We start from the raw sequence: 26,816 nt of genomic DNA, 5'->3' as shown, positions 1-26,816 counted from the left end.
TGGCGCACCCACTTCCAGGTGCCACCATCGCCCTTACCACAGGCGCGTCAGACTATGCCATCGGCGCAGTGCAGGAGCAGTGGGTGAACGGCACGTGGCAACCGCTGGTGTTTTTCAGCCGTCAACTATGGAAAAATGAAAGAAAATACAGCACCTTCGATCGAGAGTTGCTGGCCCTTTTTCTGGCCATTCGCCATTTCCGGTTCTTATTAGGACGTCCCTTCACGGCTTTTGTCGATCACAAACCTCTTACGTTCGCCATGGCCAAGACCGCCGAACCGTGGTCCGCTCGTCAACAACGTCACCTGACGTTTATTTCTGAATTTATCATGGACATTCAACATGTGTCTGGTAAAGACAACCTGGTGGCGGATTGCCTCTCCCACGCGACGGTCCATGCGGTTCACCTGGGGATTGACTACACCCTCATGGCTGCGAATCAGGCCTCGGACCAAGAGGTCCAATCATACAGAACCGTTCCCTCTAGTTTCCAAGCGACCGACGTCAGTTTCCAGGCCGCAGGCACCACGCTCCTTTGCAACGTCTCCATGGGCGTTCCCCGACCTATCGTACCAGTCGCATGGCGCCGGAAAGTGTTTAACACCATACACGGGTTGTCGCACCCTGGTATGAAGGCTTCACAACGGCTAATGTCGGTGAAGTTCGTCTGGAAGGGTATGCACCTCGATGTCCGTGACTGGGCCAACACCTGCGTGGTCTGCCAGAAGGCCCAAGGTCCAGCGTCATGTAAAAGCTCCAGTGGCTACGTTCGCTGTTCCGGAGCGTCGTTTCAACCACGTGCATGTGGACCTTGTGGGGCCACTTCTGCCTTCTCATGGTTATATGCATCTCCTCACCATGGTGGGCCACACCACTAGGTGGCCAGAGGCAATTCTTTTGGTTTCCACCACTTCGGCAGACGTCGCTAGAGCTTTCATCTCCTGTTGGGTTGCTCGTTTCGGGGTACCGGCGGACATCTCTTCTGATCGTGGGCCACAATTTTCCTCGGAGCTCTGGAACGTTGTAGCTCAGGGGCTCGGCACCAAACTTCATCGCACCACCGCCTATCATCCACAGGCGAACGGCCTTTGCGAGCGATTCCACAGGTCGCTTAAAGCCGCCCTACAGGCCAGTCTTCAAGGTGCGGGATGGGTGGACAGACTCCCATGGGTCCTTTTGGGTCTTCGTACGGCGCCCAAAGAAGACCTGCAATCGTCCTCGGCCGAACTCGTTTATGGCCAGCCGCTCCGAGTCCCAGGGGATTTGCTCCCTTCTCCCACAGAGCCATGGTCCGCCTCCCAGCAACTCGTCAGCCACCAGGAAGCGGCCAGATGCTTTGCTCCGGTGCCTACATCAAATCACGGCCTACAGAGCTCCCACGTGCCAGCGGAGCTGAAGAACGCCGAGTACATATTTATCCACCACGACGCTCACCGGGATCCGCTCAAGCCACCTTACACTGGTCCTTTCTGCGTCATCGAATCAGGAGACAAATCCTTTTCGGTCGACATCGGAGGAAAGCCGGTTCACATTTCGGTGGACTGGTTGAAGCCGGCTCACCTGGACCTGGACCGCTCAGTCGTCATCGCTCAACCGCCGAAACGTGGCCGACCGCCCACAGCCGCCGTGCCAGATCAACCACAGCCGCCTGCCAGCTCGACCACACTCACCGCGCCAGCTCAACCACAACCGCCCGCCAGCTCGACCACCGTCCATCAGCTTCCTCTGCAGGGTTACCGAAGTCGCTTGGACAGACTTGTCAGGCTTCCTCGACGTCTCACTTTTGCTGTTAAAGACAATTCTGGGGGGGGCGCATGTGGCAGAGCCACCAAAGGACTCAGATCGTTTGTATATAATTCCTTTAACAACATGTTAGCTACAGTCTGAGTCTGTATCTTTATTTATGCTGTTTAACTGTACAGAGTGTGGTTACTTTAACAGCGCGGCTAAAACGTGATGACGTCACGCCGTTCATCACGTGATCCCCCACTGGCGGGAAAATGTGATGACATGATGACGTCAGCCACGGGACTGCAGGGGCAGTCCTCGTGGAGCCTCCAGAGAGAGCAGACCTACATTCGATGTTATCCTGCAGTTTCTTGTTAAAGCCTGTTTGTTTCATTAAAGTTCGTTTTGTTTGATCGCCTGAGTAGAACTCAGTCTTTTAGTTAGGAACCCACGTTCCTACAAGGTCACTTATTACTTGGAGGGTGCGAGACTAGCTGGGGCAGAGGAACAAAGGGATCTCGGAGTACAAATACACAAATCATTAAAAGTAGCGACACTGGTTAGCATGGCCATAAAAAAAGCAAACCAAGCACTGGGGTTTATTTCTAGAGGCATAGAATTGAAAAGTAGGGAAGTTATGCTAAACCTGTAAGGACCTTGGTTAGACCACACTTAGAGTACTGCGTACAGTTCTGGTCGCCATATTATAAAAAGGATATAGAGGCACTAGAGAGGGTGCAGAGAAGATTTACAAGGATGATACCAGAAAGGCGAGGGTATACATATCAGGAAATGATGAACAGGCTGGGTCTCTTTGCTCTTGAAAAAAGGCTGAGGGGTGACCTAATAGACATCTTTAAAATTATGAAAGGTTTTGATAGAGTGGATACAGAATGTTTCCACTTGTGGGGAAGAGCATAACTAGAGGCCATCAATATAAGACAGTCACCAAGAAATCCAATAGGGAATTCAGAAGAAACTTCTTTACCCAGAGAGTGGTGAAAATGTGGAACTCGCTACCACAGGGAGTGGTTGAAGCGAGTAGTATAGATGCATTTAAGGAGAGGCTAGACAAGCATATGAGGGAGAAGGGAATAGAGGGATATGCTGATAGAGTTAGATGAGGAAAGACGGGAGGAGGCTTGTGTGGAGCATAAATGCCGGCATGGACTGGTTGGGCCGAATGGCCTGTTTCTGTGCCGTATATCCTATGTAATCCTATGAAACTCTTTCCTGTTCACACAGTTGATTGCATTATGGAAAAGGGCCATATGTATAGCCACATGGGTACAATCTTACACTTTGTGAATTCCTACAACATGGTAGAAGTGCAAGACACTAACATTCTGATGACAAATGTCCACAGGGAAGCATTTATACTGGCCACCTCTACAAACAGGGCAGCTGTTACTTGCTTATGCATCAGTGCATAGTCAATTAGCTAATGTTGCAAATGTCTCAAGAGGCAGCCTGCAATTACACTGCAGCAAATAATTTGAGGGCGGTGGTGAGCATTACAGGCCGATGGCACTTGGGGTGGAAATGAGCTCTAGGTCTGGGGTCAGGATGTGGTGTAACTCATGTACTGTTTCTAGTAATGTCAAGCATAACCTCCACAACAAACATTGCTCAACTGGAAATAGGACCATGTTGGGCTATAAAGAGGGTACCTGTGGGTGGGGATCAGATGTCTCCTGTAGATGGAGGGGTATTGCTAATGGAAAGTTTGTTGTCACCTCTGTGAAATATGTGAGGTTGAACAATTGGAGGCAGATAGATCAAAGTAGCAGCAAGATTCTTGATGAAGCACAAATAAAGGTAATGAAAATGGTTGTGCAGCAGCAAAGTTACAGCAATTTAAAGTTCCAGTGAAGCATACCTTTGAATCGACTTCCACATGTTGGCAATTAACTAGCAACATTGAGCGCCTCCTATATATTGGCATTCTTAACCCTTTTTTTTGTATTGGCATACCAGAGCACAACATTTCAGGAAATTCAACATTAGGCTACTGGATCCCATTTAAAAATGGGAGCCAATATTAGGCAGGGCTTTCAGGCCATTGACCTCACTTTTGGTGCAAAATTGCAAATCGTGTGGTTAAGGGTGGGGATGCAGTGTAATGCTTTACTGCCTTAATTTCTTTAATCCGCTCATCCAGAAACTGCTCAAAATCAGGCATATATAAATCAGAAACTCTAGCCCAAAAGATATTATGGCAGTGTTTGAAGAAGAATAAAAGGTTTATCTAGTAATTCTGGCCAACATTCCTTCCTCAGCCAATAACGCTGTGAAAAAAATTAAGCATCTGGTTGTTCGTAACATTGCTATTGATTGGATCTTGCTGTGCACAAATGGCTGCCACATTTGCCTACACAACAGTCACTTCAAAGTAATTCATTTGACACAAAGTACAGATGCTTCTGTAAGACCTGATGAGGCACTAAAAACATAGAAGTTGTTATTTACAAAAATGGTGCTATGCTTTGTCAAATAAAGTGTCCCTGCCTTTGGCCCTTCGTCGCTGACTTTTACGGCCTGTGCCCCAGATTTTCAGTTTTAAGATTGAGAGATAGGTGCAGAGTGGGAAAACATAGCTGAACCAATGGTTTCCCAAGCAGTAAGGTCCAGCAATATGGACAGTTGTTGAATGGAAGGCAGCCATATTTGCCATATTTCAATAGAAGAGAGACAAAATAAAAAATCAGACAATCAACCATCCTGGAACACTCATGCATGTGAGCAGAGCATTGATATAACTTTTTCACTTGCACAATGGATGGTGTGATAATCCTTGCTTTGCATTCTCGTGCTAAATACTTATAGGAGAGCAAGCTCCTGACTCCTGGCTGAATACTGATGCTGGCAACACCTCTTGCCTAGGCAGGCCATGCAGCGAAGTGCAGAGACACCGCGGAGGATGGGCAGTTCTACGAGGTGATGAGGACCACAGACAAAAGGGAGACTCAAGGATGAATTTCCTCAGAACTTCGCCCGCTCCGCTACCGTAACCGCTGTTGAAACACGGTTTACGCACATGCACAGAGTTTCCGCCGAGCTTCTGCCAAGGTTACGAAGCAGGAGGAGCCCCGAGGAAATTCACGCCCCTTAGGTCAGTCATCCTGACCTTTTGTAAAATGTACACATTTGCCTTCAATGGGTAGCGCTGCTTCAGAGCTGGCCTGTACAGAAGAGGGGGAAACAAGAGTAACGCCCCTTCAAGCTACTTTTCTTTCTAAGGGAAAGCACCTTCTCTCTCCTCAACAACGTCATGCTGAGGTTTGGAACTTGGCATGAAGGAAACTGCAGAACGAGAACCCTGGTGCTACCATGGTGTGGATCATCCTGTTAAAATAAATGAATCTTTGCATGCAATGCATGCACTTACTAAGGTGCTTACAGTAGCTGCATGCTGTTTGACTACTGTTCACATTTTTTTGAAGGTTACAGAAGATAACTTCTGTTCTAATGAACAGCAGTGTGGGCTCAATAATCCACAAATTCCATTCTGCAGCTATAACTGGGGTGCAGTGGAAATTCTACTCATTGGCTTATGTTCCTGACCCCATCAGAGTCAGGGAGGTTTGCAAAAAGTATGCAGAGGCCCTGCTTCAGTAGTGGCACAGCTAGGGTGCCCGCGAGGTGGGGGAGAGGAAATTCCCAATGGAGGGCAGACACTTGGGCAGAGAACTGGGAGGGCAGTACAAAGGTGCTCACCTGAAAAAGAACGGCACGTTTCCAAAAAGGCCAGTATCCTTCTGACAGCTGATGACTTTTTGATTTGCTGCTGTAAAGAATCCGGCCTTTCAAATGCTGTGGGCCTTACTTCAGCCAGGATGTGGTCCTGACATGTAACACACACCTACTTCGTGCTGGCGTACATTGAGTTGGGGAACAATGGAGGCAGTGGGGATTCCAGCAAATGACATCATCCCACCAGTGACATCATTGCAGAAGAGGGTAGACACATGAAGTACCCGACCCCATTGGCTGCAAAATTGCTGGCGTACGTCAAATGAGGCAGAGACACAGCACATCCAGATCCCACCCCAAATCCATTACCACCTGGCACACTAGTGCCCCAGATCTGTCAAAAAAACTTGTGGATTTTTGGACCCTTTACATTTATAAAAGGAAGTTGGCTGTGGTTGTTGGAGGTCATTCATCTCAATCACATGACATCACTGCAGGAGTTCCTCAGGGCAGTGTCCTAGGCCCAACCATCTTCAGCTGTTTCATCAATGACCTTCCCTCCATCATAAGGTCAGAAGTGGGGATGTTCGCTGATGATTGCACACTGTTCAGCACCATTCGAGACTCGTCAGATACTGACGCAGTCCGTGTCCATATGCAGTAAGACCTGGACAACATTCAGATTTGGGCTGACAAGTGGCAAGTAACATTCGCACCACACAAGTGCCAGGCAATGACCATCTCCAACAAGCGAGACTCTAACCATCTCCCCTTGACATTCAATGGCATTACCATTGCTGAATCCCCCACTATCAACATCCTGGGGGTTACCATTGATCAGAAACTGAACTGGACCAGCCACATAAATACTGTGGCTACAAGAGCAGGCCAGAGGCTGGGAATTCTGTGGTGAGTGTCTCACCTCCTGACTCCCCAAAGCCTTTCCACCATCTACAAGGCACAAGTCAGGAGTGTGATGGAATACTCTCCACTTGCCTGGATGAGTGCAGCTCCAACAACACTCAAGAAGCTCGACACCATTCAGGATAAAGCAGCCCGCTTGATTGGCACTCCCTCCACCACCGGCGCACTGTGGCTGCAGTGTGTACCATCTACAAGATGCACTGCAGCAACTCGCCAAAGCTCCTTCAACAGCACTTTCCAAACCCACGACCTCTACCACTTAGAAGGACAAGGGCAGCAAACGCATGGGAACATCACCACCTACAAGTTCCCCTCCAAGCCACACACCATCCTGACTTGGACCTGTATCGCCGTTCCTTCACTGTCGCTGGGCCAAAATCCTGGAACTCCCTTCCTAACAGCATTGTGGGTGTACCTACACCATATGGACTGCAGCGGTTCAAGGCGGCGGCTCACCACCATCTTCTCAAGGGCAATTAGGGATGGGCACTAAATGCAGGCCTAGCCAGCGACGCCCACATCCCATCAAAGAATTAAAAAATTTTTTTAAAAGACCTGATTTTCATGATTGAGATCAAAGTTTTAACCTTACCTGCACATTCCATTCCTTCAAAAAAATCAGATTTGTAAATCGCTGAACAGTTTCCAATAATTTCAAGCTCAGCCCAGCGTAGAATGGTTACTCTATCTGTAAATGGAATAACACAAGTAAATGACTACAGCACATGTTAATGTAACACCAGCTATTTAATACTGTTATTTGTGCAGCTAAGCTGATTAACTATTCTCCCAACTTAGAAACTTGCACATCAGCAAATCCATTTAAAATGGGTTTTGTAGAATTTTGAAGAATTGTGCAATCAGTTTAGTTAATCTTATGTATAATTCAGAGATACATTTAAAGTTATTTGGATTTCCCCATTAAAGATAGGTAGGCCCTTCCCACAATGCCCAAATGGTCGGTCCTCCAATCTTAGCCAAGCTAGCAGGAACCTGTAGAGTGTAGTTACAAACTAACATTGGTAGAAGCCTAGCAATAGGTCACTTTCTTGTTCTCTTGGCTCAGAATCGCTTTCCCTGGTCACTGTCTGAGGCTGAACCAGACTGTTCGTAACCTTGGCAACCTATTTGACCCTGAGCTGAGCTTCCAACCCCATATCCTCTCCAACATGAAGAACGCTACTTCCAACTCCATAACATTGCCATTCTCTGCCTCTGCCTCAGCTCATCTGTTGCTGAAACCCTCCTCCATGCCTTGGTTATCTCCACACTAGACTATTCCAATGCTCTCCTGGCCGGCTTCCCATCTTGCACCATCTGTAAACTTGAGCTCATCCAAAACTCTGGTACCCGTGTCCTAACTCGCACAAAGTCCCGTTCACCCATCACCCCTGTGCTTGCTGGCATACACTGGCTCCCAGTTCGGCAATACCTGTACCTCGATTTTAAAATTCTCATCCTTGTTTTCAAATCCCTCCATGGCTTTGCTCCTCCCTATCTCTGTAATCTCCTCCAGCCCTACAACCCTCCGAGATATCTACGCTCCTCTAATTCTGGCTCCTTGTGCAGCCCCGATTTTCTTCACTCCACCATTGCCTTCAGCTGCCTTGGCCTTAAGCTCTGGAATTCCCTCCCTAAACCGCGCTGCCTCTCTACCTCTCTTTCCTCCTAAAAGACGCTCCTTAAAACCTATCTCTTTGACCTAATATATTCTTATGTGGCTCAGTGTCAAACTTTGTTTGATAATTGCTCCTGTGAAGCGCCATGGGACATTTTACTATGCTAAAGGCACTATATAAATGGAAGTTTGTAGGACACTGTGGCCCCAATATTTACGGGAAGGTGGGGAGGGAGCAGGGGAGGGAGCAGGGGGCGGGGGCAGTTTTGTATTTGGGAAACCTGGAAGAGCAGGTCTCCCTCAGATCCTGCCGAATTAAATGGCAGGACCTCTAACATTTTTTGTCTCCGTTTCCCGTCCACAGCTAGCCAGATTGAAAGGCTGGCTGGCTGTCGTGCAGGTAGGCCTTCAGCACCAGGCTGCAGCCGGGGAGTGGGAGGAGGGAGGGATCAGAAAGGCCATTGGTAGGGGGAGATCGGAGGCTAACGGGCCGGGGGGGTGGGGGGGAGATCTAAGGCTGGAGGTGGGGGGAGGGGAAATCAAAGGCTGGAGGTGGGGGGAGGGGAGATCGGAGGCTGCAGTGGGGTAGAATCAGAGAGGTCGGGCAGGAAATCAGAAGTGTCGGGCGGAGATTGGAAAGGTTGGGGGAGATCAGAAGAGTTGGGTGGAGATCGGAGGGCGCAACCGGGGAGCACAGAGGAGGGAGAAAGGGATTGGAAAGACCGGGGCGGGGGGGGTGGCGGTGGGTGGAGATCGGAAAGGCCGGTTCGGCGGGAGATCATGGCTTGGGGAGACATCATGGCTCGGGGGGTGAGTTCGGCTGATCATTAAAGTGGGGAGAGGTGTCAGCCAATCGCGGGAGTGGTTTACAGGTAAGCTTCGAGGGCCAGGAGAAGCAGTCCTGCTCCTCCTGACCCAGAAGCAGTGCTGGAAAGGCACTTAACTGCTGGATCCAGCAGTCCTTGACTCTGTTAAGCTGTTGGGTTTCCCCGAGGCCCAGGAAACCCAACCGGCCAGGGTTAAACCTAAAATGGAGAAAAAATGCAAGGCTCCATTCCTCTTCCTGGCAACTGTCTGAGGCTGAACCAGACTGTTCACAACCAGGGTGTCGTATTTGACCCTGAAATGAGCTTCCAACCGCATATCCTCTCCGTCATCAAGTCTGCCTACTTCCACCTCCATAACAATGCCCAACTCCACCCCTGCCTCAGCTCATCTGCTGCTGAAACCCTCATCCATAACTTGACTATTCCAACGCACTCCAGGCTGGCCTCCCATCTTCCACCCTCCATAAAGTTAAACTCATCTAAAACTCTGCTGCCTGTGTCCTAACTCGCACCAAGTCCCGTTCACCCATCACCCCTGTGCTTGTTGACCTACTTAGGTGAGCAGCAGGTCGGTGAGGAGAAGGTTGCTGCTGCTCCTGCTGGTGGTGTTGCTGCTGATGTTCATCTTGGTCCTCATCTGAGGTCCAAGGTGAAATAGTATAAGCGGCACCCATGCTGATCTGATATATGACAGAGGTAAAGTGGAGATCAGAGGCACAATCCTCCAATGCAGTGAGAGTGACTTCCAATGTAGTGACTTCCAAAGTTGTAGAAATCACCAGCAAACTCCCAGCACAAGTGGTGTCAGCAAGAGCCTTTCCCTTAGGCAAGGAAGCAGGTGTGAGTATTTATGTGATTTTTTTTTGACTGTCATTTGTTCAGCTCCCACAATTGCCACTGTGCTCTCGCCTTACTTTCACTGGCGAAGTTCAGCAAGCCCGGGTATCCCATGAACAGCCAGTAAAAGCGGCAACATCAGATAAAAAAAGGCTGTTAATAGCCTCTTAAAGATCTCTAAACTGCTTTAATTAGGTCACCCGCTTCTCCCGAGGGGGGTCTCTCGCACGCTGACTAACGTGCCCGAGTTAAAGGCGGAAGCCGGCGGGTTGAAGCCGACTTCCCGACGCGCTGTCAATTTCAGCGCTTCTAACTGCCCATCCGCTCACAAACCCGCACACTCGTCAAAGTAAAAATTCAGCCAACTGTTTCAATGAAATAGCCTATAAAAGTAAAATCTTAGAGAGAACATAATACTCTTAACACATAACTCTGTAATAGTAAGTTTACCTTGTGCTCGACCCCAACCGGATACTATGCAAGTCTTGTTAGGTTTGAATAGATACTCAGACCAGGGAACGCAGACAGGTCGGACGTCATAACTCAGTGGAATGCATTCCGTGTCTTTATAAATGTGAAACACTTTTATTAAGGCAATGTCATTCTGGTACGTTTTAGGATTGTAGTTATAATGAACAATGATTTTCTCTACTCGTAAAACTTCTTCATGACTTGTCGGTTTAGTTTTACTGTACTTTGCAATTCTCACTAAATAGTCAAACAATCGGTAAGGCCTGGAATAAGGACAAAAGAAATGAATAAAAATAATTTCTGTAACGTATTGCAAATCTTGTCAGATATTACAGTAACAATTATTGAAATGTTAATGATATTTGAGGTATAACTTATTTTCATTGACAAACAGGTGAAAGGCATCGTCCCAAAGATCCCAAATTCCATTAGTGACAATCACATAGCACTTGCAATAATGATCCTTTCATACTTCTCAAGCACCTAACATGCCAATTAACTAGTATAAATGTTGAAAAGCTCATTAATCCAATTATGGAGTGAACAACTGTCTGGAGAAAATACCAACTGAAAAAAGACTGGCAAGTATTGCAATAGAACGACGAGCATATTCTTATGGAGGGTGACAACATATGGGAGAGGGAATATTTTGAAAGATGGAATTTCTATGGCCAAATGACTATTTCTCAATCCCCATTGCCTGATGTTTAAATGCAAATCTGACACATAACAGGCTGGCATAACATGGAACATGTGATGGGCCCTCAGACATTAAGCAACTCACTCCCTATTCGGAAGTGATTGTTGATTTGTGCAGGAGAATTAGTAGAAGGCATTGGGATTGTGGAAATTGGAGGAGAGGGCAACATTAGTGCCATGTAACAGATATATACAGATACTAAATAAGTATTTTGGCCTAAAAATTGGACATTGTTGCACCCATTTTCCAGGCAGAAAACATGCGCAAAATAGACCAATTTTGCAGGACTATGTCCCATGCCCCAAATTTGCCTTAAATACATCCGAGCCACGTTGGGTCAAATTTTTGTGGAGGAAGTAAATATTGAGATTGTAGAACTGCAAGAGGTGGGTGTAGAACTGTTATTATTCAAAGAGAGATGGTACTAAAGAAGTTATTCAAACAAATCAATGGGACATAATGGTCAACATCTGAGGATTCTGAGAGAAATTAAGGATAAATGAGCTAATCAAGGGCAGTTAACAGATTTCTAAAAGACAGGCTGTATGTGGCCAATCTTATAGAATTCTTTGAAGAAATAACTGGAAGATAGGGTAATGGAAATGCAGTGGATGTGGTTATATGGATTTTAAAAAATCATTTGATAAGGTGCAACAAAAAAATGTCAGGGCAATGTTAATGGCATGTGGAATTAAAGGGGAATGCAGTCAAGTAGATGTTTAGAGAGCAAAAAGTAAAGGATAAGAGTAAAAGGAAGTAAATCAGACTGGAAAGATGTGGGGACTGAAAGTCCACGGGTGTTTCAGTGGACTCTGCTGTAACTTTGGCAGGAATCCACCAGAATGGCTGGAAATTAGACTGCAACCTGATTGTACCAGGTCCTCCACAGATTGGGCCTGGGTCCTCCCACTGTTACACTTGGCATTGTTGCTACCATTTCCCACCCGAAAAACGGGCACAATGCATCCAATTTTAACCCCAAAAAGTTAGAGTAAACCAATGTTGTTTAGACTGGAGAAGGGTTGGAAGTGGTACACTCCAGGGGTCAGTGTTGGCTTTACGTTTGTACTACACACACACACACACACACACACACACACACACACACGTATACGTATATATAGATGATTTGGCTTGGAGTACAGGAAACCCAATCTTTAAATTTGTGTGGATGTACAAAAAGACATCCACAAATACATAAATCTGTGAAAGTATGAGTGCAGGGAGATAGTCATAAAAAGGTCAATAGCATTTTAAGGCCTAGAGAGCAAGAGTAAAGGATTACTGATAAATTTGAACAAAGCATTGGTTAGACCACAGTTAGAGTGCTGAGTACAGCGCTGTGTACCCCACTAGAGAAAGGACATTAAAGCTATAGAGAGTGTACACTGTAGATTTACCAGGATCAGGCCAAGGATGGAAAATAATAGTTATGCGGAGAGACTTGAGATGCAGGGATTAATTTCATTGGAGCAGAGAAGAATAAGGGGAGATTTAATAGCAGCTTTTAAAACTATGAAGGGTTTTAATAGAGTAAATAGGGAAAGACTATTTCATCCGGTTGGGGAATCAGTGAGAAGTTGTTATCAAATTTAAATTGGCATTAAGAGAATAAGGAGAGAGGTTTGGAGAATTTTTTTTTACATAGTGTTGTTGGAGCAACCACAGAGAATAATCAAGGGCAGAAACCATTGTACATTTTAAGGGAAAATTGGATAAATATTTGAAGCAGAGTAAGATACAGGGCTATGGGGAAGAGAGTGGGGCAGTGAGATGAGTTTTAGATCCTCTAGCAAAGACCCAGCACAGACATGATAGGCCAAGTGGTTTCCTTCTGTGCTGTAACATCTATCTTACCTTAAATGGTAAAATTTTTAATGGAAGAGAAGCAGAAGGACCTTGCTGTGCAGATACACAGGTCATTAAAGGCAGCTGCACAAGTAAATACGCCCATTAAAAGGGCAAAGGGAGTCCTTGGTTTTGAATCTAGAGGCAAAGAATACAAAAGCAAGGGAATAACGTTGAACTTAGTTAGGCCACAGATGGAATATTGCATACAGTTATGGCCACCCTATGATAGGAGATGTATAAATGCAATGAAAAAGTGCCATGAAAGGGCATGAATCTGAGAGCCTACTGAACATAATGGATTATTTCATTGTGTCCTTTATTCTGAGTTACTAATTGTCTAGCGAGTGCAGAGTTTCGCACCTTAAACAATGTGCAGCTGTCAGAATCCAGCAGCCACCAATGAAGACGCCCCCACATTTCAAATCTGTACCTTCATAAACTGCTATTTGCCAAGGAAATTCGCCCTATGGAGACAAAATACTTTAACACAGTTTTCTTGTATTTATAATAGCACATCTAGGGAAAGAAAGGCATAAAATGCACCCATTATTCAAATTAAGCTGTATTTCAAAGAATAGACAACATATGTACAAACTGACAAGTCTCAAGCAAGAATAGTCATTTCAGACCTGAATTTCCATGGGGCTCTCCCAATCTTCCACTTAAGCGAATTTTCCCAGAGTCCTGCCAATTTCACACCCAAATTATGGTGGGAGATGTGGACAACCTCTGCAGAAATTCAACGCCTTTCTTTAAAAAGAGTAGTGGATGTGCAGAAAGTGAACACAAGGCAATCTACTCTTTCCTACCACCATGCTTTCCCTGGGAAGACTAAAAGTGCCTTTCTTACACTTATTCTAGTGCTTTTCCTAGCTGCAACCTGAGGGCTAGTACTGTCACAGGTGGTTGGCTGCCCCTGCTCTACAAAAGCATTATAGGAATGAGGTGGCCTTCCTCTCATGGTAGCTTGTTCCTGGCAGGGGGCTGCTGCCTGCTGCATCTCTACAGCTTGCTCCTATGCAACTTTATGTTGCCTCCCATGTTCCACTAGTGTGGTTGCTCTGAGGATGAAGGCTGGAGATCTGGCATGTGCTGCTGTGCTGAGAGGTGGGCAGGTGGACTCCAGCCATTGCCATTCCACTAGGCCCTGTATATGTGCCCTTACTGATCAGCGAGAGGCTGGTCTAATGTAGCAATCAGATTCTGAAATCCTGGAGAGAAAACAGATGTATCGTGGTTGGCATGGTCTGGAAGCCGTTATGTTATGTATTCTCGCCCCGATTGTCACCAGAGCTGCCTTCTGTGTTTCCATGGAGATAGAAGCACCGACTGGTCTCTTAGGTGGGGATCTGCTGCCGATTCCAATGAAGCTGCCGCATGCTCCACTGGGGCCTGTAAGTGTTGGTATTCAACGCCTAGCCAGGTACTGGGTATGGTAGTGTAGTGGTTACCTTACTGGACTAGTAATCCAGAAATTATGGGGGGAAAATTCAGTTGTTTGCACCTCCCATTAGCGCCTTAAGAGGGCGCTAACGGGACGCAAAGCAACCAGCGCCCGGGCACAGCACTGCCCACGCCTCCCGCAAAATCCAGCGGGAGGTTCGTGGTGACCGGTTATGCCCTGTGGCACTGCACCGCTAGTGATGATGTCATTGGCGTGCGCAGCGTCCCGCTCACGCCCTGGCCACGATCTTCGGGAGCGCCCCCTGACTTACCGCCGGATGCTATGTCCGACGGGGTCAGGGGGGCCTATCTGCGGCCGGGGAGGTGCAATTTAAAGGCGAGGTGCGGGGCGGCCATTTTTGTTGCTGGCCGCCTACCAGCACCTGCCTGCGCTCTTGTCCCAGACCTCCTGAAACGCCCCCCACTTTTGTCTGCATTCCCGATCCCCGGGGGCCCAGCTGGGCCCCAGGTCGCGCTGCACAAGGCCCCTCCCCATTATGCACCAACTTCTCCTGCAACAAGATTGAATAAATTAGGGGTAAACCAGCAGTTGAAGAGTGTGTGTCAAGTGGCACAGGAGAGTGCAGTAAGAGTTGGGGTTATCTGCTTTTTAAAATGGAGGAAGGGGTTTTAGAGTCATGCATGTAAGTAATTGTTGTTAGGGGAGTTGGGTAGCCATAATGCATGATGCCAAGTTTGAGCCCCATCCCTCCCTATAATCAAAGTGCATTGTGAAGGGTTAGCTATACAACTGTTGCTTTTAGTGGGTGAGGAACGTAATGCTGTCCAAGATGGACAAGGAAGTAAAGGGATTGTGTCCGGTGTGTTACCTTGCCTACTCTGGTCAGGTCATTGAACTTGTTGCAGCACTGGTCTGCAGTCCTGGGGGTGAGAGAGTTGGCACTCAGTGGCAGTGCCACCTTCTTGCAGGTGACACGACTGACATATCTGACAGGTTTTCTGCGACAGACATCAAGCAGTCTGTGCGTCCTGATGTCATAGTCCTCGAGGAGAGCTGACAGGTTTGACTTTGTGCCATCTTCTCTGCCTGAGTGCCAGGCCCTGCTGCCATTTTAGGCTACATGTGCCAGCTGTTCCTATTATAGACATTCTTAAAAAATTGCAGAAAAAGGTTCATGAGACATGCATTCAAGGAAACTAATAGTCAAGTGAGTGAGCCAAGTACTGTTCCTTACTTAGGTGATTTTCCCCCAGTCTGGTCACAACTGTCTTTTTAAAGGCTGTACTCTAATTCCCATACAGCCCAGCACATTACACTAATTTTAAACAGGATTAATGCCAATCACTCCTCCAATGGATATGCAAATGATCTGACCCAGAAAATTCTCGTGTAAATACTTCTCCAGACCATCGGCGAACACAAATCTTTTTTCCGTTGGTGCAATAGAGGTGGAACTCCCCGCATGGGAACACTAGGCCTGAATCTCTACTTCATGCTCCAGACATGAACCCTGATTGAATACCATATTTGTGAACTCTGATTTAACTACTCCATACTAAGCTTAGGGTTAGGGTTAGCTTAGAAATGAATTGGCACTGCGACTGTTTTACAGGTGTAATTTGGTGCCTAAGCATCCAATATGGTGGAAAGCCCCTGTTACATTGTTATAGTATCACATCGTTAAATGGAACTACTTTGGTATGGTGTAGTTATATTGCTATGTGGCACACTGTGCACGGGCAGTGCATAGTGCAGCGTCGGACATCTTGTATCACTCCGCACCATGCGGCAGCACTGTAACAAAGCAAAAAATACAGCTAAGTAAAAGCACTAACTAAAATGAACTAAAAGTGTCTGTAATATATATAGTAATATATAAGAACACAAGGAGACACAACATGGTGGCAGCGGTATAAGTGAGTACAAAATTGTGCTATACGAACTACGAATAAGACGAAAAGTGATTTTATGAGCTGATTGTGAGTGCCGATGTCTGCGGTGATTGAAAGTGAATCCTATGGGAAACTAAAATGATGGCTGCCGCTGCACTGACTGTGCAAATGCAACCCCTCATGAACTGGGAAGCTGATGATATAGTAGAAGCATTCCGCAAGTTCAAACAGAAATGTGAGCTTACATTCAAAAGCTTCCTGAAGGGTACTACCAATGAGGAAAAGGTTAGTTACGTTCTGTTGTGGACAGGAGAAAAAGGTCTAGATTTGTATAATAGCTGGAGTTTGACTGAAGAGGAAAAGGAAAACCCTGCTACAATTTTTGATAAATTCAGCAACCATCTAGAGCCTAAATCCAATCACCGTATACACAGATACAAATTCCAGAGTCTAAGACAGGAACCCGGTGAAACAGCTGACAATTTCCTGACAAGGCTGAGAAATGAAGCCAGCAAGTGTAAATTTAAGGAAATGGAGGAAAGGCTTGTGGACCAGCTAATATGGGAGTCAGCGCATGTAGAGGTACAAAAAGCCCTGATAGGAAAAGAAAAGCTTGGAATAACAGAGGCTATAGATACTGCGAGAGCTCATGAAGCCATGAAGCAGCAAATGAAAACGCTGATTTCTCAAATGGCTGACATGCGTACGGCTTCTGAGACGGACAGCAGAGTGGATGCAGTGAGAGAAAAGTACAACACACAAAGACATGCACATGACAATGGGGGAAACATGAGCAGAAATTGTGGAAGACTGCACGATTACACAGACAAGAGGAAATGTCCAGCATATGGAACAAGCTGCAACGCATGTGGCAAACTAAACCACTGGGAAAAGAGGTGTAGAATGAAGAAAGAAGGAACATACATCAAAAACAAAGGCGGACAGCAGAACCAGAGAAAGAAACACAATATCCATGCCATGGATGAGCAGGATGATGATGATGATCATGACAATGCACTAAACATCGAAACCATAAAGATACAGCTTCACGAGATGTCCAGAGCGGAAAATACTCCAAGGAGAGAATTGCACACCATCATCCAAATAAAAAAAGGTCAAAGGTCGGCCCACAGCCATCAACTTAAAGTTGAAGGTGGGCACAGGGGCTCAGAGCAACATTCTCCCATTGAGACTGTACCAGCAGATCTTTCCCGAAAACCTGAGAGAAGATGGCTACCCGAAAAATGGTTGTTTAAAGGCAAGTAATGTCACGCTGACAGCATACGGGGGGAGTGAGATTAAACAACTCGGAATAACCTTTATCAAAGGGACACATAAAAGAAAGAACATCAACTGCATGTTCTATGTCACCGACACTGAGGGGCCAGCGATCCTGGGATTAAACAGCTGCGAGAAGTTGAGATTGATCTCAGTGCATCACGAGCTGATGGAAACGCCACTGAAGATAGACAGCAACACCCCACTGGAGAACCACCCACAAATCAAGAGTAAAAAAGACTTGATAGACATGTATCCGGAATGTTTCGATGATACAGTGGGATGTTTCGGAGATTTCCAATACCACATCACCATCGATCCAGAGGTAAAGCCCGTTATCCATGCTCCACGAAAAGTACCCATCGAGCTGAAGACAAAGCTTGAAAGAGAGCTAAAGGTGATGGAAGAAAAGGGAGTGATCGTAAAGGTCACTGAACCCACAGACTGGGTAAACTCAATTGTGGTACGAGAAAAGCCAAACGGGCGTCTCAGAATATGTTTGGACCCCAAAGATCTAAACCAGGCGATAAAGAGGGACCACTATCCCACCCCAACGCTAGAGAAGATTACGCCATCACTGGCAGGAGCCAAGGTTTTCTCAAAACTAGATGCCAGAAATGGATATTGGAACGTGAAGTTGGATGAGGAATCAACAACACTGACAACATTCAACACACCATTTGGGCCTGCGGCTACCATTCGGGCTAAAGGTCAGTCAAGATATCTTTCAACAGAAAATAGACGAGACATACAGAGGCTGTGAAGGAGCTATAGGAATAGCTGATGATATTCAGATCTATGGAGCAGATGAAAGAGACCATGACATGCACCTACATGAGGCCATGGAGAGTACCAGGAAGGCTGGCATCAAGTTAAATGCAGATAAGTGCATAGTTAAAGTCAAGGAATGCCAATTCTTCGGTATGATTTATACACCAGAGGGAGTCAAGCCAAATCCAGAGAAGATTGCGGTGATTGCTGAAATGAAACCACCCAAAGACAAGAAAGAGCTGAGGAGTTACCTCGGCTTGGTCCAATACATGAGTTCTTTCATCCCACACATGTCGGAACATACAACAAATCTCAGAGAGCTATTGAAAGAAGATGCCGAATACCAGTGGTCTGAATCACACGAAAGGAATTTCAAACAACTTAAAGAACTGTTGTGCAAAGAAACAAGTCTGTCATATTATGACAGATAAAAACCAATCACTCTGCAAGTAGACGCTTCTACCAGAGGACTAGGGGCAGCTCTGGTGCAGGAAGGAAAGCCGATAGCTTTCGCATCAAAGGCCTTGACGTCAGCCGAGACGAGATACGCCAACATAGAAAGAGAACTATTAGCAGTAGTGTACGGATGCGAGAAATTCCATACATACCTATATGGCAGGCGATTTACAATAGAGAGTGACCATCGTCAACTAGAACAGATCTATAAGAAGAATCTGTGCAAAGCGCCTGCAAGACTGCAAAGACTACTTCTAAGGATCCAAAGCTATGACTTCACGCTTAAATATAAGCCAGGAAAGGAAATGGTGCTAGCAGATGCATTGTCTCGATTGTCACCATATGAGAAACACGAGGTGGAGGGCCTAACAGTAAAAATCCACCACTTAGTGAATGTTACCCCTACAAAGCTCAGTCAAATCAGAGATGAGACTAGCAAAGATGAGGAGTTGCAATTACTCACACAACAAGTAATATAGGGGTGGCCGGAGAGAATCCAGCAGGTACAGGCGACAATTCGTCAATACTGGACGATTAAAGATGATATTGCAGTAGAAGACGGTATTCTCCTTGCTGGATCGAAGATCATCATGCCAAAGACGATGCAGACACAACGGCCCCGATTTTCTCGCTGCCGTCGGGCGGCTTTTCATGCAGCCGGGGGCCGAAAATCGGCGAAAAAGCGGGTCGGGACCCCCCCCCGCCTGATTCCCCGCCCCGTTCAACTTTCGGACTGTCGTTTCCCCACGCCCCTCTTCAGTCCCGGCCGCCGCTGGCGGGACTGGTCATCGGAGCACTAACAAGCAATTATCTGCTTGTTGAAGTTGATTTTCGCATGCCGTTGCGACTTTGGGTCTTTCCCCACCTGAAACCCGCCTGCGGGGAACCCCGCTGCTGAGAGCTGGCGTGAAGCTTGCTAGCTGTCAGCTGCAGGTAAGGAGAAGCTGCGATTTAAAGGGCCAGCACTTGTATGTTGAAGGAACTTGTTGTTGCAGGTTTGGGGCTACTTCTTCAAGGCTTAGGCACAGCTGTGGAAGGTTGGAGCCTCACACACTTCTCCAATGCAATCTCCTGGGAAGCCCCTCTCGCCACCCTCACTCAGCGCTTCCTCAGCAGAGCCATCTACGAGAAGCGTGGGACGACTTTTTTTCCTTCCCTTCTTGCCATTAGAGGATCTCCAGCAGCAGAGGCGGCAGCAGCAGAACCAGGAACAGCATGATGAGCACCAGGAGCACCAGGCTGCTGCTCACTCACCTGAAGCTGCACAGGCCAGAAGGGGCCAGCGCTTGGAAGTGGCTTGAGAGCACCTTGCTGTGCTTTAGGGGGCCAGTGGGACCCGTTTCTGCACTGGCAGTCCTACTCAGAAGGACTTCCATGAGGATCTGGTTTCTCTGTTCAACAGATGGCCAACGCTCCTCAAGAGATGCCATTCTCTTATGTGCACTCACCATGTTTTCCGTACCCTGGCGAGTTATCTCCTCCATGGAGCTTGCCAACCTTTCCATGGTGATGCGTTCATGCACCAATGACTCCACAAAGGCTCTGCTCATGGTTGCTTGGGACTCCTCCATTCGCTCCACACTCGCAACGACTCTGGAGACAAAACCTGCCAGAGACTCCTGCATCTGTGCATGGAGATCCATCACCTCTTCTCTTGTGGATGGCCCCAGAGGCAGAGGGTCGACATGCAGCGCAGCTGAGCTGAGCTGGCAGAGTCCTGCGCCCTCCGATGAGAACTCTCCACTGCTGTCCCTGTCTCCAGAATCTGCTGAGGCTCGCTTGTGAGCTGTGAAACACCAGGTGACAACACTACTCTATGTCCCGAAGGTCCCCCCGAGGTGTGAGTGTCTGCGCTGGTGCTGGGTGCACTTACTTCTGCTGATGCTGCGCCCTCAGAGGTTGGAGCTTCCTCTGAGGAGTCTGGCTGCACAGCCTCTTCCTCCTCCACAGTGAGGACGGGGGCTCTGGATGGTACTGTAGGGGAGTAAAGGAAGAAGTTAGAGATGTAATGTCAAGGTTCTTCTGGTGACTCCCATCGAGTTGGCATCTGCTGACACATGCATCCATGCAGCATTGGTCTCAGTAGGAGGCCTCTTCCTCCCTGACCTAGGGAAGAGGACCTCCCTGTGGGCCCTAACCCCATCCAATAATGCCTGCAGTGAAGTTTCGTCGAATTTGGAGGCAGCTCGGGGTCTGGCACTGGCCACCGCTGCTGCAGGCTCCTCTGCCATCCTGTGTGGTTCATTTGGAAGCCTTCAGAGGATACAGTGCTTGCTATGGACCTTGAAAGCACCACGAATGATGACATCATTCTGTGGGGATTTCTGACTCAATTTAGACAATTAGCAAGGCTTCCCACATGCTGGGAATGAATTGGCCAATTGAGGGAAAATTGCGTGGAGCTGGCTGACACTTTATGTGTGTCAGAAACCCCACATTCGGGGAAACCCGACCATTTCCCACACAAGCCAAAAATCGGGGCCATCTTCTCCATCTCATACATGAAGGCCACATGGGAATGGAGAAATGCAAGCTGAGAGCCAGATCAGCTGTACACTGGATAGGCATGTACAAAAATATCGAACAGATGGTCTCTGCATGTGGTATATGCCAGAAATGCACAACAGAAAGAGGAGATGATACCTAGTGAAATACCGTCAAGACCATGGCACACTGTTGGGGCAGACCTCTTCATATGCAATCAAGAATGGTATCTCATAGTGGCAGATTACTATTCCAAGTTTCCTTTTGTGAGAAGGATGAAAGACTTGAGAGCCACAACTACCACCAGGATTGCAAAGAGCTTGTTTGCTGAACAAGGAATCCCGGAAAAGGTAATCTGTGACAATGGAACCCAGTTCACATCGAGTGAATTCAGAGCTCTGGCAGAAAAGTATGGGTTCAAAATAGTAACCTCATCCCCACATTTCCCAAGGGGACACGGGTTCATCGAAAGACAGATCCAGACTGTCAAGAGAACTCTCATCAAAAGTAGTGAGATGGGGGAAGACCAAGACCTTGCCCTCCTATCACTCAGATCAACACCACTGAAAGCAGACATGAAATCACCTGCAGAATTGCTGAATGGGAGGAAGTTTAAGACTACACTACCAGCAAAAATACATCCTCCCCAGGACCAGGAGGACTTCAGACAAAAGCTGGCAGAAGCACAAATCGTAGGAAGCAAACATTACAATAAACATGCAAAGGCGCTACCAGAATTGCTGAATGGACAATCAGTGCATGTGCAAGACCCAGTGTTGAAAACCTGGAATCCAGCCAAGGTCATTGGAAAAGCTGATACTCCAAGATCCTACTTCGTAGAGACTGAACCTGGTAACCAATACAGACGGAACAGACTCCACATCAGACCTTCACCTGAACTGGATAAGCAGCAGACAACATCAGCAACATTGACAACACCAGCTACCACAAGCAGTACAACACCAGAAACAAGCGCTACAAATCAAACAACCACGAGCATGTACACTCCAACTCCAAAGGCGACAGCAACAACAATAACGAGAGCGGAACACACCAAAACACCGCAGAGAGGAATGGTCATCACCAAATCCACAAGATGGAGGGACAACATCCAACCACCTAAGCGATATCGCGAATAAAAAAAAACTCACGATTCTTTGTAGTTGATAATAATAGTTTAGAGAGAAATATTTGTTAATTTAAATTGTTAAATTTCATGTTTTCGTTTTTTGAGAAAGAGGGATGTTACATTGTTATAGTATCACATTGTTAAATGGAACTACTTTGGTATGGAACTACTTTGGTATGGTGTAGTTATATTGCTATGTGGCACACTGTGCACGGGCAGTGCACAGTGCAGCGTCGGACATCTTGTATCATTCCGCACCATGCGGCAGCACTGTAACAAAGCAAAAAATACAGCTAAGTAAAAGCACTAACTAAAATGAACTAAAAGTGTCTGTAATATATATAGTACTAGCTGGGGGTGCCCGGCGGTGCTGAGGCTTTTTTGAGGGCATGTTGTTGTTGGAAGAGAGAGAGGGAGCGACTGGGGGGAAGAGAGAGAGGGAAGGGGAGAGAGAGAGAGAGAGGGAAGGAGAGAGAGGGAAGGAGAGAGGGAGAGAGAGGGAAGGAGAGAGAGAGGGAAGGAGAGAGAGAGAGAAGGAGAGAGAGAGAGAGGGAAAGAGAGAGAGGGGGGAAGGAGAGAGAGAGAGAGGGGGAAAGAGAGAGGGAGAGGGAAGGACAGAGAGAGAGAGGGAAGGAGAGAGACTGGGGAGAGAGTGAGAGAGAGACTGGGGGGAGAAGAGAAAGAGAGAGAGAGATTGGGGGGAGAAGAGAAAGAGAGAGAGATTGGGGGGAAGAGAGAGACTGGGAGTGTGAGAGAGAGAGAGAGACTGGAAGTGTGAGAGAGAGAGAGCGAGACTGGGAGTGAGAGAGAGACTGGGGCTGAGAGAGAGAGAAAGAGACTGGGAGTGTGAGAGAGAGGAGTCTGGGAGTGTGAGAGAGAGAGATTGGGAGTGTGAGAGAGAGAGATTGGGAGTGTGTGAGAGAGAGATTGGGAGTGTGAGAGAGAGAGAGATTGGGAGTGTGAGAGAGAGAGAGATTGGGAGTGTGAGAGAGAGAGAGATTGGGAGTGTGTGAGAGAGAGAGACTGGGAGTGTGAGGGAGAGAGATTGGGAGTGTGAGAGAGAGAGATTGGGAGTGTGAGAGAGAGAGAGATTGGGAGTGTGTGAGAGAGAGAGATTGGGAGTGTGAGAGAGAGAGAGATTGGGAGTGAGAGAGAGAGAGAGATTGGGAGTGTGTGAGAGAGAGAGATTGGGAGTGTGTGAGAGAGAGAGATTGGGAGTGTGTGAGAGAGAGAGATTGGGAGTGAGAGAGAGAGAGATTGGGAGTGTGAGAGAGAGAGAGAGATTGGGAGTGTGAGAGAGAGAGAGATTGGGAGTGAGAGAGAGATTGGGAGTGTGAGAGAGAGAGATTGGGAGTGTGTGAGAGAGAGAGATTGGGAGTGTGAGAGAGAGAGACTGGGAGTGAGAGAGAGAGATTGGGAGTGAGAGAGAGAGATTGGGAGTGTGAGAGAGAGAGATTGGGAGTGTGAGAGAGAGAGAGAGAGATTGGGAGTGTGAGGGAGAGAGAGATTGGGAGTGTGAGAGAGAGAGATTGGGAGTGTGAGAGAGAGAGAGAGATTGGGATTGTGAGAGAGAGATTGGGAGTGTGAGAGAGAGAGAGTTTGGGAGTGTGAGAGAGAGAGATTGGGAGTGTGAGAGAGAGAGATTGGGAGTGTGAGAGAGAGAGATTGGGAGTGTGAGAGAGAGAGACTGGGAGTGTGAGAGAGAGAGACTGGGAGTGAGAGAGAGAGAGATTGGGAGTGTGAGAGAGAGAGAGATTGGGAGTGTGAGAGAGAGAGAGAGAGATTGGGAGTGTGAGAGAGAGAGAGATTGGGAGTGTGAGAGAGAGAGAGATTGGGAGTGTGAGAGAGAGAGATTGGGAGTGTGAGAGAGAGAGACTGGGAGTGAGAGAGAGAGATTGGGAGTGAGAGAGAGAGATTGGGAGTGTGAGAGAGAGAGATTGGGAGTGTGAGAGAGAGAGACTGGGAGTGAGAGAGAGAGATTGGGAGTGAGAGAGAGAGATTGGGAGTGTGAGAGAGAGAGATTGGGAGTGTGAGAGAGAGAGAGAGATTGGGAGTGTGAGGGAGAGAGAGATTGGGAGTGTGAGAGAGAGAGATTGGGAGTGTGAGAGAGAGAGAGAGATTGGGATTGTGAGAGAGAGATTGGGAGTGTGAGAGAGAGAGAGATTGGGAGTGTGTGAGAGAGAGTGTTTGGGAGTGTGAGAGAGAGAGATTGGGAGTGTGAGAGAGAGAGATTGGGAGTGTGTGAGAGAGAGAGAGAGATTGGGAGTGTGAGAGAGAGAGATTGGGAGTGTGAGAGAGAGAGAGATTGGGAGTGTGAGAGAGAGAGAGATTGGGAGTGTGAGAGAGAGAGAGATTGGGAGTGTGAGAGAGAGAGATTGGGAGTGTGAGAGAGAGAGACTGGGAGTGAGAGAGAGAGAGAGAGATTGGGAGTATGAGAGAGAGAGATTGGGAGTGTGAGAGAGAGAGAGAGAGATTGGGAGTGTGAGAGAGATTGGGAGTGTGAGAGAGAGAGAGAGAGAGACTGGGCCGCCGCGGCCGGTGACCTGGTGGCTTTGGTTCGGGCTCTCGGGCGGGGCTGTTGACGCCGCGGGGAAGTTTTGTGCGCAGCAGCTCCCGGCACGGCCCGCAACTCAAGGCCCAGGCTTCCCGGGCTGCTAGGCCACGCCTGGCGCCGGCACAGCCGCTCGAAATGGCCGTCAAAGTAGGCGAGCCTCCGGGCGAAGGGTAGGGGATCACTTCATTTCCTACTGTTGCTAAATACAATTTAAAACTCAAATAAATTGTTATTTTCCTTAGTTCCCTAACACACAGAAAGTGTGGAAAAAAAATCGTGAAGAATCAAGATGCCGGCCACTCACCTCGGTTCAGAATGATCAGGCCCGCCCACACACGCACCGATTGGTCAACTGTTGGGTCACTGAACTGTAGGATTGGTCAATCGTCAAGTCACTCAACACTCAACTGTAGGATGGCCCGCCCGCGCAATGAACCCGCCCCCGTGACACAGCGATTGGTCAACCGTCGGTCAACTGTCAGGTCGCTCGACCGCACGATTGGTCAAACTTCACGTCACTCAATGCTAATGAGCAAATGAGCGGAACTTTTCCCATTTAATGAGCGGAATTTTGAACGTTTTTTGGATACCGTGGGCACGATTTTTGTCTGAGGGAAAAGTAAATACGCCTATGACCGGTCCGTAATCGTAAGCTTTCTTTTGATGTGACGCGCGTGTAGGTACGCTCTATAACTTTCGAACATATAGAGAATGGACAGACAGACAGACAGACAGACAGAAGAGGTCTTTTATATATATAGAGACTAGCTGGAGTGCCCGGCGGTGCCGAGGCTTTTTCGAGGGCATGTTGTTGTTGGAAGAGAGAGAGAGCGACTGGGAGGAAGAGAGAGAGCGACTGGGGGGGGGGGAGAGAGAGAGCGACTGGGGGGGGGAAAGAGAGAGAGCGACTGGGGGGGGAAAGAGAGAGCGACTGGGGGGGGAAGAGAGAGAGCGACTGGGGGGGGAAGAGAGAGAGCGACTGGGGGGGAAGAGAGAGAGAGCGACTGGGGGGGAGAGAGAGAGCGACTGGGGGTGAAGAGAGAGAGAGCGACTCGGGGGGGAAGAGAGGGAGCGACTGGGGGGGAAGAGAGAGAGCGACTGGGGGGAAGAGAGAGTGACTGGGGGGGAAGAGAGGGAGCGACTGGGGGGGGAAGAGAGAGAGCGACTTTGGGGGGAAGAGAGAGAGCGACTAGGGGGGGAAGAGAGAGAGCGACTGGGGGGGGAAGAGAGAGAGCGACTGGGGGGGGAAGAGAGAGAGCGACTGGGGGTGAAGAGAGAGAGCGACTGGGGGGGAAGAGAGAGAGCGACTGGGGGGGAAGAGAGAGCGACTGGGGGGAAGAGAGAGAGCGAATGGAGGGGAAGAGAGGGAGCGAATGGGGGGAAGAGAGAGAGCGAATGGGGGGAAGAGAGAGAGCGAATGGGGGGAAGAGAGAGAGCGAATGGGGGGGGAAGAGAGAGAGCGAATGGGGGGGGAAGAGAGAGAGCGACTGGGGGGGAAGAGAGAGAGCGACTGGGGGGGAAGAGAGAGAGCGACGGGGGGAAGAGATAGAGCGACTGGGGGGGAAGAGAGAGAGCGACTGGGGGGGGAAGAGAGAGAGCGACTGGGGGGGGAAGAGAGAGAGCAACTGGGGGGAAAAGAGAGAGCGACGGGGGGGGAAGAGAGAGAGCGACTGGGGGGGAAGAGAGAGAGCGACTGGGGGGGGAAGAGAGCGAGCGACTGGGGGGGGAAGAGAGCGAGCGACTGGGGGGAAGAGAGAGTGAATGGGGGGAAGAGAGAGAGCGACTGGGGGGAAGAGAGAGAGCGACTCGGGGGGAAGAGAGAGAGCGACTCGGGGGGAAGAGAGGGGGAGGAGGGGGGAAGGTGGGGGGGGAGGAGGGGGGAAGGTGGGGGGAAGAGAGGGGGGGGAAGGTGGGGGAAGGTGGGGGGAAGAGGGGGGAAGGTGGGGGGAAGAGAGAGAGTGACTGGGGGGAAGGTGGGGGGGAAAGGTGGGGGGGAAGAGGAGGGGGGAAGGTGGGGAGGGGGAGGGGGCAGGGGTGGGGGAGGGAGGGGCGGGGGAGGGGGCAGGGGTGGGGGAGGGAGGGGCGGGGGAGGGGGGGAGGAGGAGGGGAGGGGGAGCGGAGGGGAGGGGGAGGGGAGAAGGGGAGGGGAGGGGGGGAAGGGGAGGAGGGGTGGAGGAGGGGAGGGGGGAGAGTCCCCG

At 48.5% G+C, this 26,816-nt stretch overlaps 1 protein-coding gene across 2 annotated transcripts in view; it reads right to left on the bottom strand.

Annotated features, from left to right (window-relative positions):
• cfi (complement factor I) overlaps window positions 1-26,816 on the bottom strand; it is a 120,132-nt gene that overhangs the window by 20,733 nt on the left and 72,583 nt on the right. For both annotated transcript variants that reach the window (XM_085961597.1, XM_085961607.1), the window contains 3 exons: window positions 13,010-13,113; window positions 10,078-10,361; window positions 6,938-7,033 (listed from right to left, as the gene is read on the bottom strand). In XM_085961597.1, the coding sequence (XP_085817723.1) occupies window positions 6,938-7,033; window positions 10,078-10,361; window positions 13,010-13,113 (484 nt within the window). The remainder of the gene's footprint in view (window positions 1-6,937; window positions 7,034-10,077; window positions 10,362-13,009; window positions 13,114-26,816) is intronic.

This window comes from Somniosus microcephalus, chromosome 2 (genome assembly GCF_052327205.1).
Source record: "Somniosus microcephalus isolate GS21.2 chromosome 2, FLI_Smic_1.0, whole genome shotgun sequence".
NCBI classification, from domain to species: Eukaryota; Metazoa; Chordata; class Chondrichthyes; order Squaliformes; family Somniosidae; genus Somniosus; species Somniosus microcephalus.
Note: the sequence above shows the minus strand (reverse complement) of the source record. Positions and strands in the feature narration are given on the sequence as shown.